This window comes from Chiloscyllium punctatum, chromosome 3, assembly GCF_047496795.1.
Source record: "Chiloscyllium punctatum isolate Juve2018m chromosome 3, sChiPun1.3, whole genome shotgun sequence".
NCBI lineage: Eukaryota > Metazoa > Chordata > Chondrichthyes > Orectolobiformes > Hemiscylliidae > Chiloscyllium > Chiloscyllium punctatum.
In genome coordinates this window covers 106301001-106314368 of record NC_092741.1, presented here as the reverse complement: position 1 = coordinate 106314368, position 13368 = coordinate 106301001, and the positions used below count along the sequence as shown (strand labels likewise).

Sequence of the window (13368 nt, the reverse complement as noted above, 5' to 3'; positions counted from 1 at the left end):
GCTTATCTATGTCCCTCTGTAACCTGCAACATCCTTCATCACTATTCACAACTCTACCAACCTTAGTGTCATCTGCAAATTTACTAACCCATCCTTCTTTGCCCTCATCCTGATCATTTATAAAAATGACTAACAGCAGTAGACCAAAACAGCTGCTTGCCTGCTAGTAACTAAAGTCCAGGATGAACATTTCCCATCAAACACTGTCTTCTCTCAATCCCATTCCTCTATATTTTGTGCAATAGCCTACGATGGGGAACTTATGAAAGGCCTTACTGAAATCCATTTACACCACATCATCCGCTTTACCTTCATCCACCTGTTTGGTCACCTTCTCAAAGAACTTAATAAGATTTGTGAGGCACGACCTACCCTTCACAAAACAGTTAGGCGAAAGTGGGTACTGTAGATGAGAGCTGAAAATGTGTTGCTGGAAAAGCGCTGCAGGTCAGGCGATATCCAAGGAGCAGAAGAATCGATGCTTCAGGCATGAGCCCTTCTTCAGGAATGAGAGTCAAGATTCGAGTAGTGCAGGCAAAGCACAGCATATCAGGCAGCATCCGAGGAGCAGGAAAATCGACGTTTTGGGCAAACGCCTTTTATCAGTAATGATAACCCTTTCCAACACTTTATTCACAACTGAAGTAAGGCTGACTGGTCTACAATTTCCACGGTTGACCCGACTCCCCTTCTAGAACAAGGGAACAACATTTGCTATCCTCCAGTCTTCTGGCACTATTCCTGTAGACAATGACAACATAAAGATCAAAGCCAAAAGATCAGGAATCTCCTGCCTGGCTTCCCAGAGATTCCTAGGATAAATCCCATCAGGTCCAGGGGACTTATCTATTTTCACACTTTCCAGAATTGCTAACACCTCCTCCTTGTGAACCTCAATCACATATAGTCTAGTAGCCTGTTAATATTCTCCTTGACAACATTGTCTTTTTCTAGTGTGAGTACTGATGAAACATATTCACTTAGCGCTTCTCCTGTCTTCTCTGACTCCACGCACAACCTCCCAATACTATGCTTGATTGGCCCTAATCTTCCTCTAGTCCTTGTTTTATTCCTGATATACCTATGGAAAGCCTTAAGGTTTTCCTTAATCCTATCTACCAACAACTTCTCATATCTCCTCCTAGCTCTTCTTATCCCTCTATTTAGGATTTACTGGCTAACATGTAACTGTCAAGCACCGTAACTGAACCACCACATCTCATCCTAACATAAGCCTTTTTCTTCCTCTTGACAAGAGGTTGAACTTCCTTAGTAAACACGGTTCCCTTACTCGACAACTTCTTCCCTGTCTGACCGGTACATACTTATCAATTCTGGTTCTTTTAAGCTTCATTGGTTCCGGACCAAACTGTCCTACTTTGCTCATACAACAACCCCTTCATTCCAGGAATCATTTAAGTGGAAACAGGGTCATTAACTATTTTTATGACAGTGATGGATCAATTCCTGTTCGTTGGGGGTGGATTAGAGGATTGTAGAGGTTGTAGATGGGAATTTGGAATTCGGAATTCGGAACCCAAATCGTTGAATGATGCAGCAAGCTAGAGAAACCAAATGGTTGTCTTCTGCTCCTACTTCATATGTTTGTATGGAGATTCTCCATACTGCTTCTAATGCAATTATATGTTTTCTCAAGTAAGAAGACCGTGTTGTAAACATTTTGCCAAATGTGGTCTCACCAACACTTTGTACAATTGCAGCAAGGCATCTGTGTTTATAGCTCATTCCTTTTGCAAGAACACTTTTGCATTTGCATTCCTTTTCACTTGCTGAATCAACATACTAATGAACTGTGATTCACATAACAGAACTCCCAGGTCCCTTAATACCACAGAATTCAGACATCTCTCTCCACTTAAATTATATATTGTTTGTTCATTCGTGTTGCCAAAGTGAACAAAATCACATTATTTCACACTACACTTCATTTTTCAAATTTTTGTCTGTTCACCTACCTTGTCATTATCCCTACTCGGACTCTTCAAAGTCTACACCGTTCACATCATGGTTTTATGTTTGACCCTGAGTTGAGCTTCAAACCACATGTCTGTGCCATCATGTAGGACAACCCATTTCTATATCCATAACATTATCCAATTCTGACTCCAATTCAGCCCAACTGTTACTTAAACTCTCATCTTTACATTTATTACCTCTACATTTGAACATTTTGTTGTCTCTTGCTCATCCCCCCATATTCTATTCCAGCCAACCTAAGACAATTGAAAACTCTGCCCAAGGTTCTTCGTGGTAGACTGGTTAGCAAGGTTAGATCACACAGAATCGAGGGAGAACTAGCCATTTGGACACAGAACTGTCTCGAAGGTAGAAGACAGAGGGTGTTGGAGGAGGATTGCTTTTCAGACTGGAGGCCTGTGACCAATGTGTTACACAACGATCGGTGCTAGGTCCACTGCTTTTTGTCATTTATATAAATGATTTGGATATGAACATATGAGGTATGTTAGTAAGTTTCCAGATGATACTAAAATTGGACGTGTAGCAAACCGTGAAGAAGGTCACCTCAGAGTACAACTGGATCTTGATTGAATGAGCCAATGAGCTGAAGATGGAGTTTAATTTAGATAAATATGAAGTGCTGTTTTTGGAAAAGCAAATCAGGATAGGACTTATACACTTAATGGTAAGGTGTGCAGGTTCGCAGGTAGATAGGATAGTGAAGAAGGCAATTGGTATGCTTATTGGTCAGTGCATTGGGTATAGGGGTTGGGAGGTCATGTTGCAGCTGTACAGGACATTGGTTAAGCCCTTTTTGGAGTATTGTGTGCAATTCACATCTCCATGATAAAGGAAAGACTTGGAAGGGTTCAGAAAAAACTTACAAGGATGTTGCCAAGGTTGGAGGGTTTGGGACTATTTTCCCTGGAGTGTTGAAAGCTGAGGGTGACCTTATGAAGATTTATAAAGTCATGAGGGGTGGGTTAGGACAAGTAGACAAGGTCTTTTTTCCAGATTGGGGGAGTCCAGAACTAGAGGGCATAGTTTCAAGGTGAAAGTGGAAAGATTTAAAAAGGATCTAAGTGGCAACTTTTTCACGCAGAGGGTGGAATGTATATGAAATGAGTGGCCAGAAGATGGTGGAGGCTGGTACAATTACAACATTTAAAAGACATTTGGATGGGTATATGAATAGGAAGGGTTTTGAGATGTGGGCCAAATGCTGGCAAATGGGACTAGATTTATTTAGGATATCTTGTCAGTATGGACGAGTTGGACTAAAGGGTCTGTTTCTGTACTGTATATCTCTAAGACTCTGAGTCTATGTCCTTACTCCCCCAAAATCCAATTCACCCTTTATTTTCCTGCCTGCTGACCTCTTAACTCCCATTCAAGCAAAACATCAATTTTAAGATCCAAAACCAGAAATTGCTGGCAAAGCTCAGTAGATCTGGCAGCATTTGTGGAGAGTAATTAAAGTTGGCTGAGTGCTAATGCCCTTCTTCTGAAGAAGGGTCACTAGACCCGGAATGCAACTCTGATTTCTCTCCACAGATGCTGCCAGACTCACTGAACTTTTCCAGCAATTTCTGGTTTTGTTTCTGATTTGCAGCGTCAGCAGATTTTATCGATTTTAAGATTCTCATTCTTATTTTTAAACCCCTGCAAGACTTTGTCCCTCCTTTCCTTTGTGGTTTCTTCTAGCCACAAAACCCTTCAAGAAAGTGCACATCTTTGATTCTTACCTCTGATGCATCAAAGTTATTGTTCCTCTATTGATGCCTCTGCCTTTAGCTGCCTGCTTTAGCTCCTTCCTTGGTCTGAAAACACAAAGCAAATTATTAAGATACTCAAGCTGTATAGCATTAAGAGACTACATGACCACGACCATGAAAAATACAGTATTGTGAGGCTTAATTTTCAGCACATTATTTCAGTTTTACAGCATCAGAATGTAGCCGTTTGCTCAAATATTATTTTACTTTTGAAATGGACAAAAATTAATTAATCTTTGAAACATAATTTCTCAGTTCTGAAAAGAGAGCTTCTAAAAAGCTGAAGAATTTGAAGCCTAAAATTAAAACGTATACTCTTTCAAGTTTTGTGACTTGCACTGGAATCTAAAAATTATCTAATTGCTGGCAAATATATTACATAGAATGAATATTGAACTTTCTCATTGTAAATCTTATTTATTGTCTGAATCATAAGTTGTAATATTAAATTTATAAAAATAGATTTTATTTAATTTTAGGAATTTACTAACTCCACTCAACAGTCAAATAATACATAAATTGTTAATGTCAGAAAAGGGATGACTACCCTATAGGTAGTCTTGCTGATGAGATGCATAGAAGGTAACTGCACTGTTTTCTTAGTTGAGATCTATTCCAACTGAGCAAAGCTGTAGCGTCAGTTGATTCTTTCAGTTAGGTGTTGTGATGAAAGGTTGAGATAATGGATCCAAGAGACTAATGAACTTGCTGCCCATTCATTGAACCTCTACTTCATGCAATTCAGAATAATAGGAAAATGGAAAGGATGTAAAAACTGGCTAGATGTGGGAAGATCAAAATTTTATGTAGAATAGTGACCATGTGGCAACTGCATATTTTTTAAAAACTTGTACAAAATGTGTAAACAGACCTAACATAGAATTGCTGTTTATTACTAAATTGTTTCTGACAGCACACATGACACAAGCAAAATGTTAATGCCTTAAATGTCGAAATACATTTATTCCCTACTTGAAATTTCGCTCTCATTTTTCTTAATTAGTTTCAAATATTTTTATTTCATATTTTCTTAAGTTCTCTGCCTGTTCACAAATATGTACTATTTTGTTTCTTTAAGACTTGGATGTTCCCTGGAGTGGGGTTCAGAATGTAAGAAGATCATCCTTTTCTGCCAAATTTGAAAAATCTGACTCAAAAGAATCTAACACTTCAGGCTTCTCTAGTCCTGATTTTAAAGCAAAGCCAGCAAGCATCCACAGTGTTAAACATAATGAAAATGAAAAGCCACAGATAAAGCAGCACAAAGTGAAAGCTGAAGAGCACAGCAAACCAAAAGTAAAAGCAACAAAACTTAAGAAGACAATTAAGTCTGAAAGTAACAAAAAATTGATGAAGCAAAACTCTAAGGACTCTGTCATACTGGTTGGTTACAAATGCTTGAAGAATTCAAACTTGGGAGAGATCAGTAAATCTGAGGGTGGGCTTCCAATCTGTCCAAAAGGTGGGCAGGTTCCCACAACCACAAGAGATGGTAATGAGGCAATGGCTGATTCTAAGCTACTGTGTCAACATAAAGAGCTAATACCTCTTCTGTCAAGTATGGAAGAAAATGCAGAGACTCCAAAAGCTAAAAGTCTCAATAAATTTGGTGATAGCATTAATTGCCATAAAATGGAACCTGGCACATTTGCATCATCAAGCTTGTTCCAGGCAGGTCCTGGGAATCCAACTGAGTGTTCAGACTCTACTAAATTTGATAAATTGAGTAGTCGACAAATGACATCAAACTCAGGTATATCAAATATCAAACATATTGAAGTCAAACCAAGAAGTAAATGTACTTATGAAGGGGAGAAAGTAACAGTCATTATGGCCTCCAAATTTCCTGTTAAAGATGACCAAGGGCCTTATCAATCTGCTGAGCCACAACATCTGGATTCTAAAAACAATTATTTGCAATTGGAAGAAAATGTACTACACTCTCCTGCGTCCGATAGTACACAGTCGAATGTATGTACAAAGGGGTTTAATTTGGTTACAAGTGGAGATGCTGTTAAATTGCCGGATGTTTGTGTCACCTGCTCATCGTCCAGAGTTTCAGATTCTGGTATCGAAAGTGAGCCCAGTTCTTTTGCTGTCCACTTGGATCCAGACTTAGCTACTGAGCCAGTATTGGAGAAGACTTCTGTTCTCAGTGAAAAGCCTTTCATGCAGCTACTACTTAAACCAGAATTAAGTTCAAAGAATATGGTGGAAGGCAGATGTACAGAGAGTACAAGTGCTGTAAGTGAAATACAGTCATCTTTAACTTCTATAAACTCTCTGCCTTCAGATGATGATCATGAACAGCAAGTTGATGAAAGCTTAAAAGTTGCAACCAATCTTGTGCAACAAACTAGTGATGAACAGCCCAAGATAGAATCAACTGTCGTACCAGATGAGCTAAAATTTGAAAATAAAACATCCAGTATTGTAGTGCAAGAAGAAAGTGTTGTGTTCGTTGATGGTTCAGGGACTCCATATCAAACTCATCATTCTTCTAAATTTCCTGAGCAAATGTTTGATAACTGCATTGTCAGTCAAGAAGATAGCAGCAATCCACAGCAAAATATTGCTTGCTTTAATGATTTTAGAGAACTTCAAGATTCTTATGAAGATTTTAGTTTAGAAAAAGCATCCACCGAACATCTAATTAAACTGAATTCTGAAGTGATTTACCTTGATGAGCCAAGATGTGGAACATCGGATGAGGCACAGATTAGCCAAAGTGTAGTTGCAGAATTGCATCCAGAACAACATTTAAATATAATTCACATGTTTGAAATTCCAGCATTGGAGGAAACAGATGATAGAATGCACACAAATCTTTCAGCTACCAGCAGCACTGACATTGTGAAACAAGGATTAGTGGAGAATTATTTTGGATCTAGAAGCAGCACAGACCTTTCTGATACTAGTCCTGGTGGTGGTGGCAGCTGTCCCTCAAGCCCTCAAAAGGCAACTATTGGCCTTGTCACTCTTATACAAACAGAGGAGGATGAAGAACAAGAAATGATAGAAAATGGTTATTATGAAGCTGATGATGATGCTGTGTCTGATAGAAATGATGCAGTCAAACCTGAACTAATTAATGCCCATCACACTACAGAACGTGCAGGTGTGCAAGGTGCATGTACTCCTACCTGTTTATCCTTTTCATCAGTTGTCAAAGATTCCCCATCTATTAGTGGACTGTCTTCACAAACCAAACGTGATGCAATTACAAAGCAACCTAGCAGTGCACTCTTCAGCTCTAATCTGTCAGCCTTCTGGTCTAATGATGCTGGGATAAAAGGACAGATGAAGACGTAAGTAAATTTGGCACATATAACTTTTTTTTTGAAAAAAATCTGTCTTTTTAAAAATCAAAAACCTATAATGAACTCGCACAGTTTATTTTCTTTGTAATAAAACTATCAGAAGACACTTTAAACTGCAGCAAATGTTAGAGACCTCTTGTCCCTCATTCAAGTATAGCAGTTGAGACCTGCCGATGTCCTGATTAATATTTACCCAATATTGTGTACCTCATAAGTAAATCGTGATGTTGTTTATGGAAGAGTTTTATGAATAACTTTGTACTAATCTTTCCCTACATTGCAACAATAACTGCACTTCAAAAATATATGTGATTGTGAAGCATTTTGGCATATCATAAGGTCACAAAGTGCTATATAGATGTTCTTTTTCCCTCAGACTCTTGTGTACTTGTTGTTCCTTGCTTTTTTTTTACTTACCAAATTTCCATTGGATGCCCCAACAATATTTGGCACTTGATGATGATGTGGAAATTTTCACCAAAACTTTGAAGTTAAGGAAAGTTACATTTTAATTATTTCTTGTGGAGTGCATTAAAGTCTAAAAGATGAGATCAAGGGCCAGTTAGAAATTACAGCTCTGTACTTGAACGCATGGAGCATTTGGAACAAAAGGTCAACACATGGTGTAAAAATGTAAGGTTTTGTACTTTGGCAGGGTGAATAGAAGAACTGTTATTTAAAGAGATTGATTAATAGTAAGATGGGGTGTGTTGCTGAACAAAGAGGCCTTCGAGTACAGGTTCATAGTTCCTTGAAAGTAGAGTCCTAGGTAAAGAGGACAGTGAAGATGATGTTTGGTATGCTTGCCTTTATTGGTCAGTGCATTGAGTAACGGAGTTAGAAGATCATGTGGCTGTACAGGATGTTGCCAGGGTTAAAAGGTTTGAGCTAAATAGACTGGAGAACTGAAGGCTGAGGGGTCACCTTATGGAGTTTCATAAAATCAGAAGGGGCAAATAGACAAGTTTTTTTTTACCCGGGATGGGGGAGTCCAGAACTAGAGAGCATAGGTTTAAGGTGAGAGGGGAAAGATTTCAAAGGGATTTAAGGAGCAATTACTTTATGCAGAGGATAGTGCATGTATAGAATAAGCTGCCAGGGGAGGTGGTGGAGGCTGGTATAATTACAATATTTATAAGGCATATAGATAGATATGTAATTAAGATGGTTTTAGAGGGGTATGGCCCAAATGCTGGCAAATTAATTTCGAATATCTGGTTGGCATGGACGAGTCGGACCGAAGGGTCTGTTTCTGTGCTGTAAATGCTCTGATTGTATTGCTATCATATGTTCTGAGATATGGTGAAATGTTTTGTTTTGCATGTTATGCAGGTGGATTATACTGTACAAAATGCATCAGGGTAGCAAAACAGAGTGCAGAATATGATATTACAGCCACAGAGAAAGTGCAGAGAGAGAGACTAAAAGTCTGAATACAGCAGGGAAGAAGCTGTTGTAGGATTAAAAACTGAAGAAATCCGCAACACAGAGGGGTGGGAGTGCTCCTAGCGCAAAATCATAATTCTATAGGCAAATGGAATGTTGCCATTTATTTTACAGGCAACTGTTATAATAATGGGGAAATCTTGCTAAAACAAAACAAGGCACTAGACAGACCATATCAAGAATATAGTGAACAGTTTTGGTACCCTTATAAAAGATACATTGGCATTGGGGGCAGCACAGGGAAGTTTCATTCAGTTGATCACAGGCATGGAGTGCAGTTGAAGACAAGATGAGTTCAGTCATGATTGTACTAAATGGCCGGGCAGGTTCAAAGTGCTGTGTTACTTATTCGTGTTCCCAGTACTTATGGCCTTATGGACAGCTTTGCCTATGAGCAGAGGTAGAGTAGATGAAGTCCATATTCATTCGAATATATTCTGTACAATATGTTCTATGAGAAGCGACCTAAATGAATTGTGCAGTATTCTTAGGAGGCTTAATAGGGTAAATGCTGAGAAGATTTTCTTTTCTTCATCAGAAAGTCAAGGATCAAAGGGCACAATCTCAGAGTAAGGGGTCACCCGCTAAAGACAGAGATAGCATGGAATTTCATCTGAGTGAATCTATGGAATTCTTTACTGCAGGGAGTTATTTTGTCTGTGCTGTTAAGTATTTTCTAGGTAGACATATTTTTGATCAGTAAGAGAATTGAGTGCTATGGGGCGAAGGCAGGAAAATGAGGTTGAGTATTATCAGATCAGCCATTATTTCATTGATTAGAATTAGGGAATCTAATCTAATCTAAACAGAGTTGATGGGCTGAATGGCCAACATTTCCTGCAACATCTTGTGGACTTATAGTACCAGAAACTTAATTTCATATATCCTTTTGAACATCACAGGATGGGAGAATTGGGAAGGGTTTTTTCCTCCAAGCTAGTGAGCAGCCATTTTTAAATTATCAGTTTAGGTGCAACCTATCCTGTTTGGAACAGGTCTTTTCTGCCCCAAAGGGCATCCCAATAATCCAAGAACCTGAGTTCCTGAACATTACACTTCTCTTCAACAATTGATTTGATTCCTTTTATTTGGGTTTATTCCTCCTCTCGTTTGATCTTGGTATTGGGAGTAAACCAGAGATTACTGAGGTGCTGTTTTTTAATCTTCTGCCTAACTTCTTAGATTGATTTTGTAAAGCCTTAATCTTTTCACTACCTATGTCATTTCTACCAATGTTTACTTCTGGCATCTCATTCTTGCCTTTAATAATACGCTTCTATCGTTTTCAGATGTCCTTAATCCTGACAAGAAAAAAACAACGTAGTATCCGAAAATTCATCCTCACTGTTGCAGAATCTCCTGTCAGCCGCTGACAGCAGAGCCCCCTCTAACAATTATTCTTTTAAATTTTGTCAAACCCTACCTAACATATGATACATTCTTAGTGCCCAAGGTCTAACTGCATCTTCTATTTCCTTCTGAGAGACATCACTTTCAACAGTACCCAAAACAGTATTTATTTGATAGAGGAATAGCCACCAAAGGCTTCTGAACTACTTGCTTAACTTTCCTGACAGTCACCCATCTATCTGACTGATCCTGTTGTGTATTCACTTCTCTAAATCTACTAGCCACCTAACACTGTCTCTTGTATGCCCTCGATGACATCAAGCTGAAAAGCAGCAGCTTTCATTGCACCTTATTTATAAAATAAACTATTATTCCTTACCCAAATAATTAATGTTAAGCATGCAAAAAAACGAAACAAACAAATCTTCAACAAAATCAGCCACACTGCTGAACAGTTGATTTAAAAAGGACTCCTTGTCAAATAGTCCAGCAGACAGCTTTCAATCCTCTGATATAAAGAAAATCTCACTCCAGAGCCATCCTCATATATGCTTTTCCGAAAGCTCCGTAAACACAACTCCATTTAAAAAACACTCAATGATTCAAAAAAATCTCTCCTTCCACATGTATCAAGCCAAGATAAAGGCACTTTCTTTGTTTCTGAATCTTGTTAATGTTAAATTGTGTGCCTTCCATAGGTTATATTGCCAGCTCAAGTGAATAGTCTGCAACATGGTGACATTTTGAGCATTTCTTTTCTAGAAAAGGATTAATACACATTTGTAGGTAATGTAAAACATGCTTTACAGAAATTGTATGAAGGGCAGTAACAGCATTTATTTCTTTATCCATCCACCTCCCTCAACTGCCTCTTTGTTTAAAGATTGCTTGTTCTTTATTTAGACTTTACTATGATTTTGACTGGAGGAGATTTAAACTATCAGCCACTCCCATAACTTATCTCAGCACTAATATTTGTAGCTTTGTAGCTACCATCCCATACAGATCCAGTACTACTTGCAAAGTTAGTGTTATATTTGACAGTAAACTGATTCTCTCTTCACTTTCACCAATGATTCCCAAACTCTGTGCGGCAGCCATTATTGAGGGTGCAGAAACAAGGAATGGGACTGCAAGACAGCCCCCTGTGAGACTAAGCCCTGCACTCGTACTGATGTCCAAGTGACATCAGACACTGTCCTTGCGCCAGGATAATATTACTGCGGAACTTAGGAAGGATATTCCTGGGAATACATCCAGGGAAGTTCTTTGGGTGGAACTGAGAAATAAGAAGGGGATGGTTAGCTTATTGGGATTGTGTTATGGACCCCCTAATAATCAGCAGGAAATTGAGAGACAAATTTGTAAGGAGATTTTAGTCATCTGTAAGAATAATAGGGGATTTTAACTTTCCAAACATAGACTGGGACTGCCATAGTGTTAAGGGTTTAGATGGAGAGGAATTTGTTAAGTGTATACAAGAACATGTTCTGATTCAGTATGTAGATGTACCTACTAGAGAAGGTGCAAAACGTTACTTACTCTTGGGAAATAAGGCTGGGCAGGAGACTGAGGGTGTCAGTGGGGGAGCACTTTGGGACCAGTCAACATAATTCTATTAGTTTTAAAATAATGATTAAAATAGGAAATGGATAGACCAGATGTAAAAGTTCTAAATTGGAGGAAGGCCAATTTTGATAGTATTCAGCAAAAACTTTCAAAAGTTGATTGGCAGATATTCGCAGGTAAGGGGACAACTGGAAAATGGGGAGCATTCAAAAATGACATAAAGAGAATCCAGAGACTATGTTCCATTTAGGGTGAACGTCAAGGCTGGTACATGTAGAGAATACTGGATGACGAGAGAAATTAAGATTTGGTCAAGAAAAAGAAAGAAGCATATGTCAGGTATAGAGAGCAGAGATTGTGTGAATCCTTAGAAGAGTATAAAGTCAGTCAGGGTATAATTAAGAAGGAAATCAGTGGGAAGCAAGGGAAGAGATTGCTGGGCACGTTGCTGAGATACTTGTATCATGGATAGCCACAGGTGAGGTGCTGTAAGACTGGAGGTTGCCTAATGTTGCACCACTATTGAAGAACGGTGGTATGGAAAAGCCAGGAAACAATAGACTGGTGAGCCTGATATCGGTTGTGGGCAAGTTGTTGGAGTGAATCCTGAGGGATAGGATTTTCACAGATTTGGAAAGGCAAGGACTGATTAGGGATAGTCGATATGGCTTTATGCATGGGAAATCGTGAGTCATAAACTTGATTGAGTTTTTTGATGAGGTAACAAAGAGGATTGATGTGATCTATATGGACTTCAGTAAGGCGTTCAACAAGGTTCCTCATGGTAAACTGGTTAGCAAAGTTAGATCTCACAGAATAGAGGAAGAACTAGCTAGTTGTATACAGAACTGGCTCAAAGGTATAAGACACAATGTAGTGGTTGAGGGTTGCTTTTCAGACTGGGGGCCTGTGACTAGTGATGTGTCACAAGGGTTGGTGCTGGGTCCAGTGCTTTTCATCGTTTATATAAATGATCTGGTTGTAAATATAGAGGTATGTTTAGTAAGTTTGCAAATGACACTAAAATTGGGTTTGTGGTGGACAGCGATGAAGGTTACCTCAGAGTGTAACCTGATCTTGATCAAATGGGCCAATGTGCTGAGGAGTGGCTGATGGAGTTTAACTGGCACAAATGTGAGACACTGTATTTTAGAAAGGCAAATCAGGACAGGACTTATACACTTAGATTAGATTCCCTACAGTGTGGAAATAGGCCCTTCGGCTCAACGAGTCCATACCTACCCTATGAAGAGCAACCCATCCAGACTCATTTCCCTCTGACTAATGCACCTAGAACTATGGACAATTTAGCATGGCCAATTCACCTGGGTTGCACATCTTTGGACTGTGGGAGGAAACCGGAGCACCCGGAGGAAACCCACGCAGTCACGGGGAGAATGTGCAAGCTCCACATAGTGGCCCAAGGCTGGAATCGAACCTGGGACCCTGGTGCTGTGAGGCAGCAGTGCTAACCACTGAGCCACTGTGCCACCCCTTAATGGTAAGGTCCTGGGGAGTGTTGCTGAACAAAGAGACCTTGGAGTGCAGGTTCATCATTCCTTCAAAGTGAAGTCGCAGGTAGTTAGGATAGTGAAGAAGGCATTTGGTATACTTGCCTTTAGTGGTCAGCATATTGAGTATAGGAGTTAGGAGGGCATGTTGAGGCTGTAAAGGACATTGATTCAGCCATTTTTTGGAATACTGCGTGTAATTCTGGTCTCCCTCCTATAGGAAGAATGTTGTGAGACTTGAAAGGGTTCAGAAAAGATTTGCAAGGATGTTACCAGGTTGGAGAGTTTGAGCTGTTGAGCTGAATAGTCTGGGGCTATTTCCCTAGAGATTCGGAGGCTGAGAGACGACATTGTAGAGATTTATAAAATCATGAGGGGCATGGATAGTGTAAATAGTCACGGTCTTTTCCCCAGAGT

The 13368-nt window shown here is 39.3% G+C and overlaps 1 protein-coding gene and 1 long non-coding RNA gene across 7 annotated transcripts in view; one reads left to right on the top strand and one right to left on the bottom strand.

Moving 5' to 3' along the window:
* Positions 1–7639, bottom strand: part of LOC140463697 (uncharacterized) — a 37842-nt gene extending 30203 nt beyond the window's left edge. Inside the window, exons 1-3 of the long non-coding RNA XR_011954746.1 lie at positions 7493–7639; positions 6899–7038; positions 3726–3800 (exon numbers count right to left, since the gene is read on the bottom strand). This is a non-coding gene — a long non-coding RNA (uncharacterized lncRNA). The remainder of the gene's footprint in view (positions 1–3725; positions 3801–6898; positions 7039–7492) is intronic.
* fam135a (family with sequence similarity 135 member A) overlaps positions 1–13368 on the top strand; it is a 306374-nt gene that overhangs the window by 215444 nt on the left and 77562 nt on the right. For all 6 annotated transcript variants that reach the window (XM_072557991.1, XM_072557972.1, XM_072557981.1 and 3 more), the window contains one exon: positions 4834–7063. In XM_072557991.1, the coding sequence (XP_072414092.1) occupies positions 4834–7063 (2230 nt within the window). The remainder of the gene's footprint in view (positions 1–4833; positions 7064–13368) is intronic.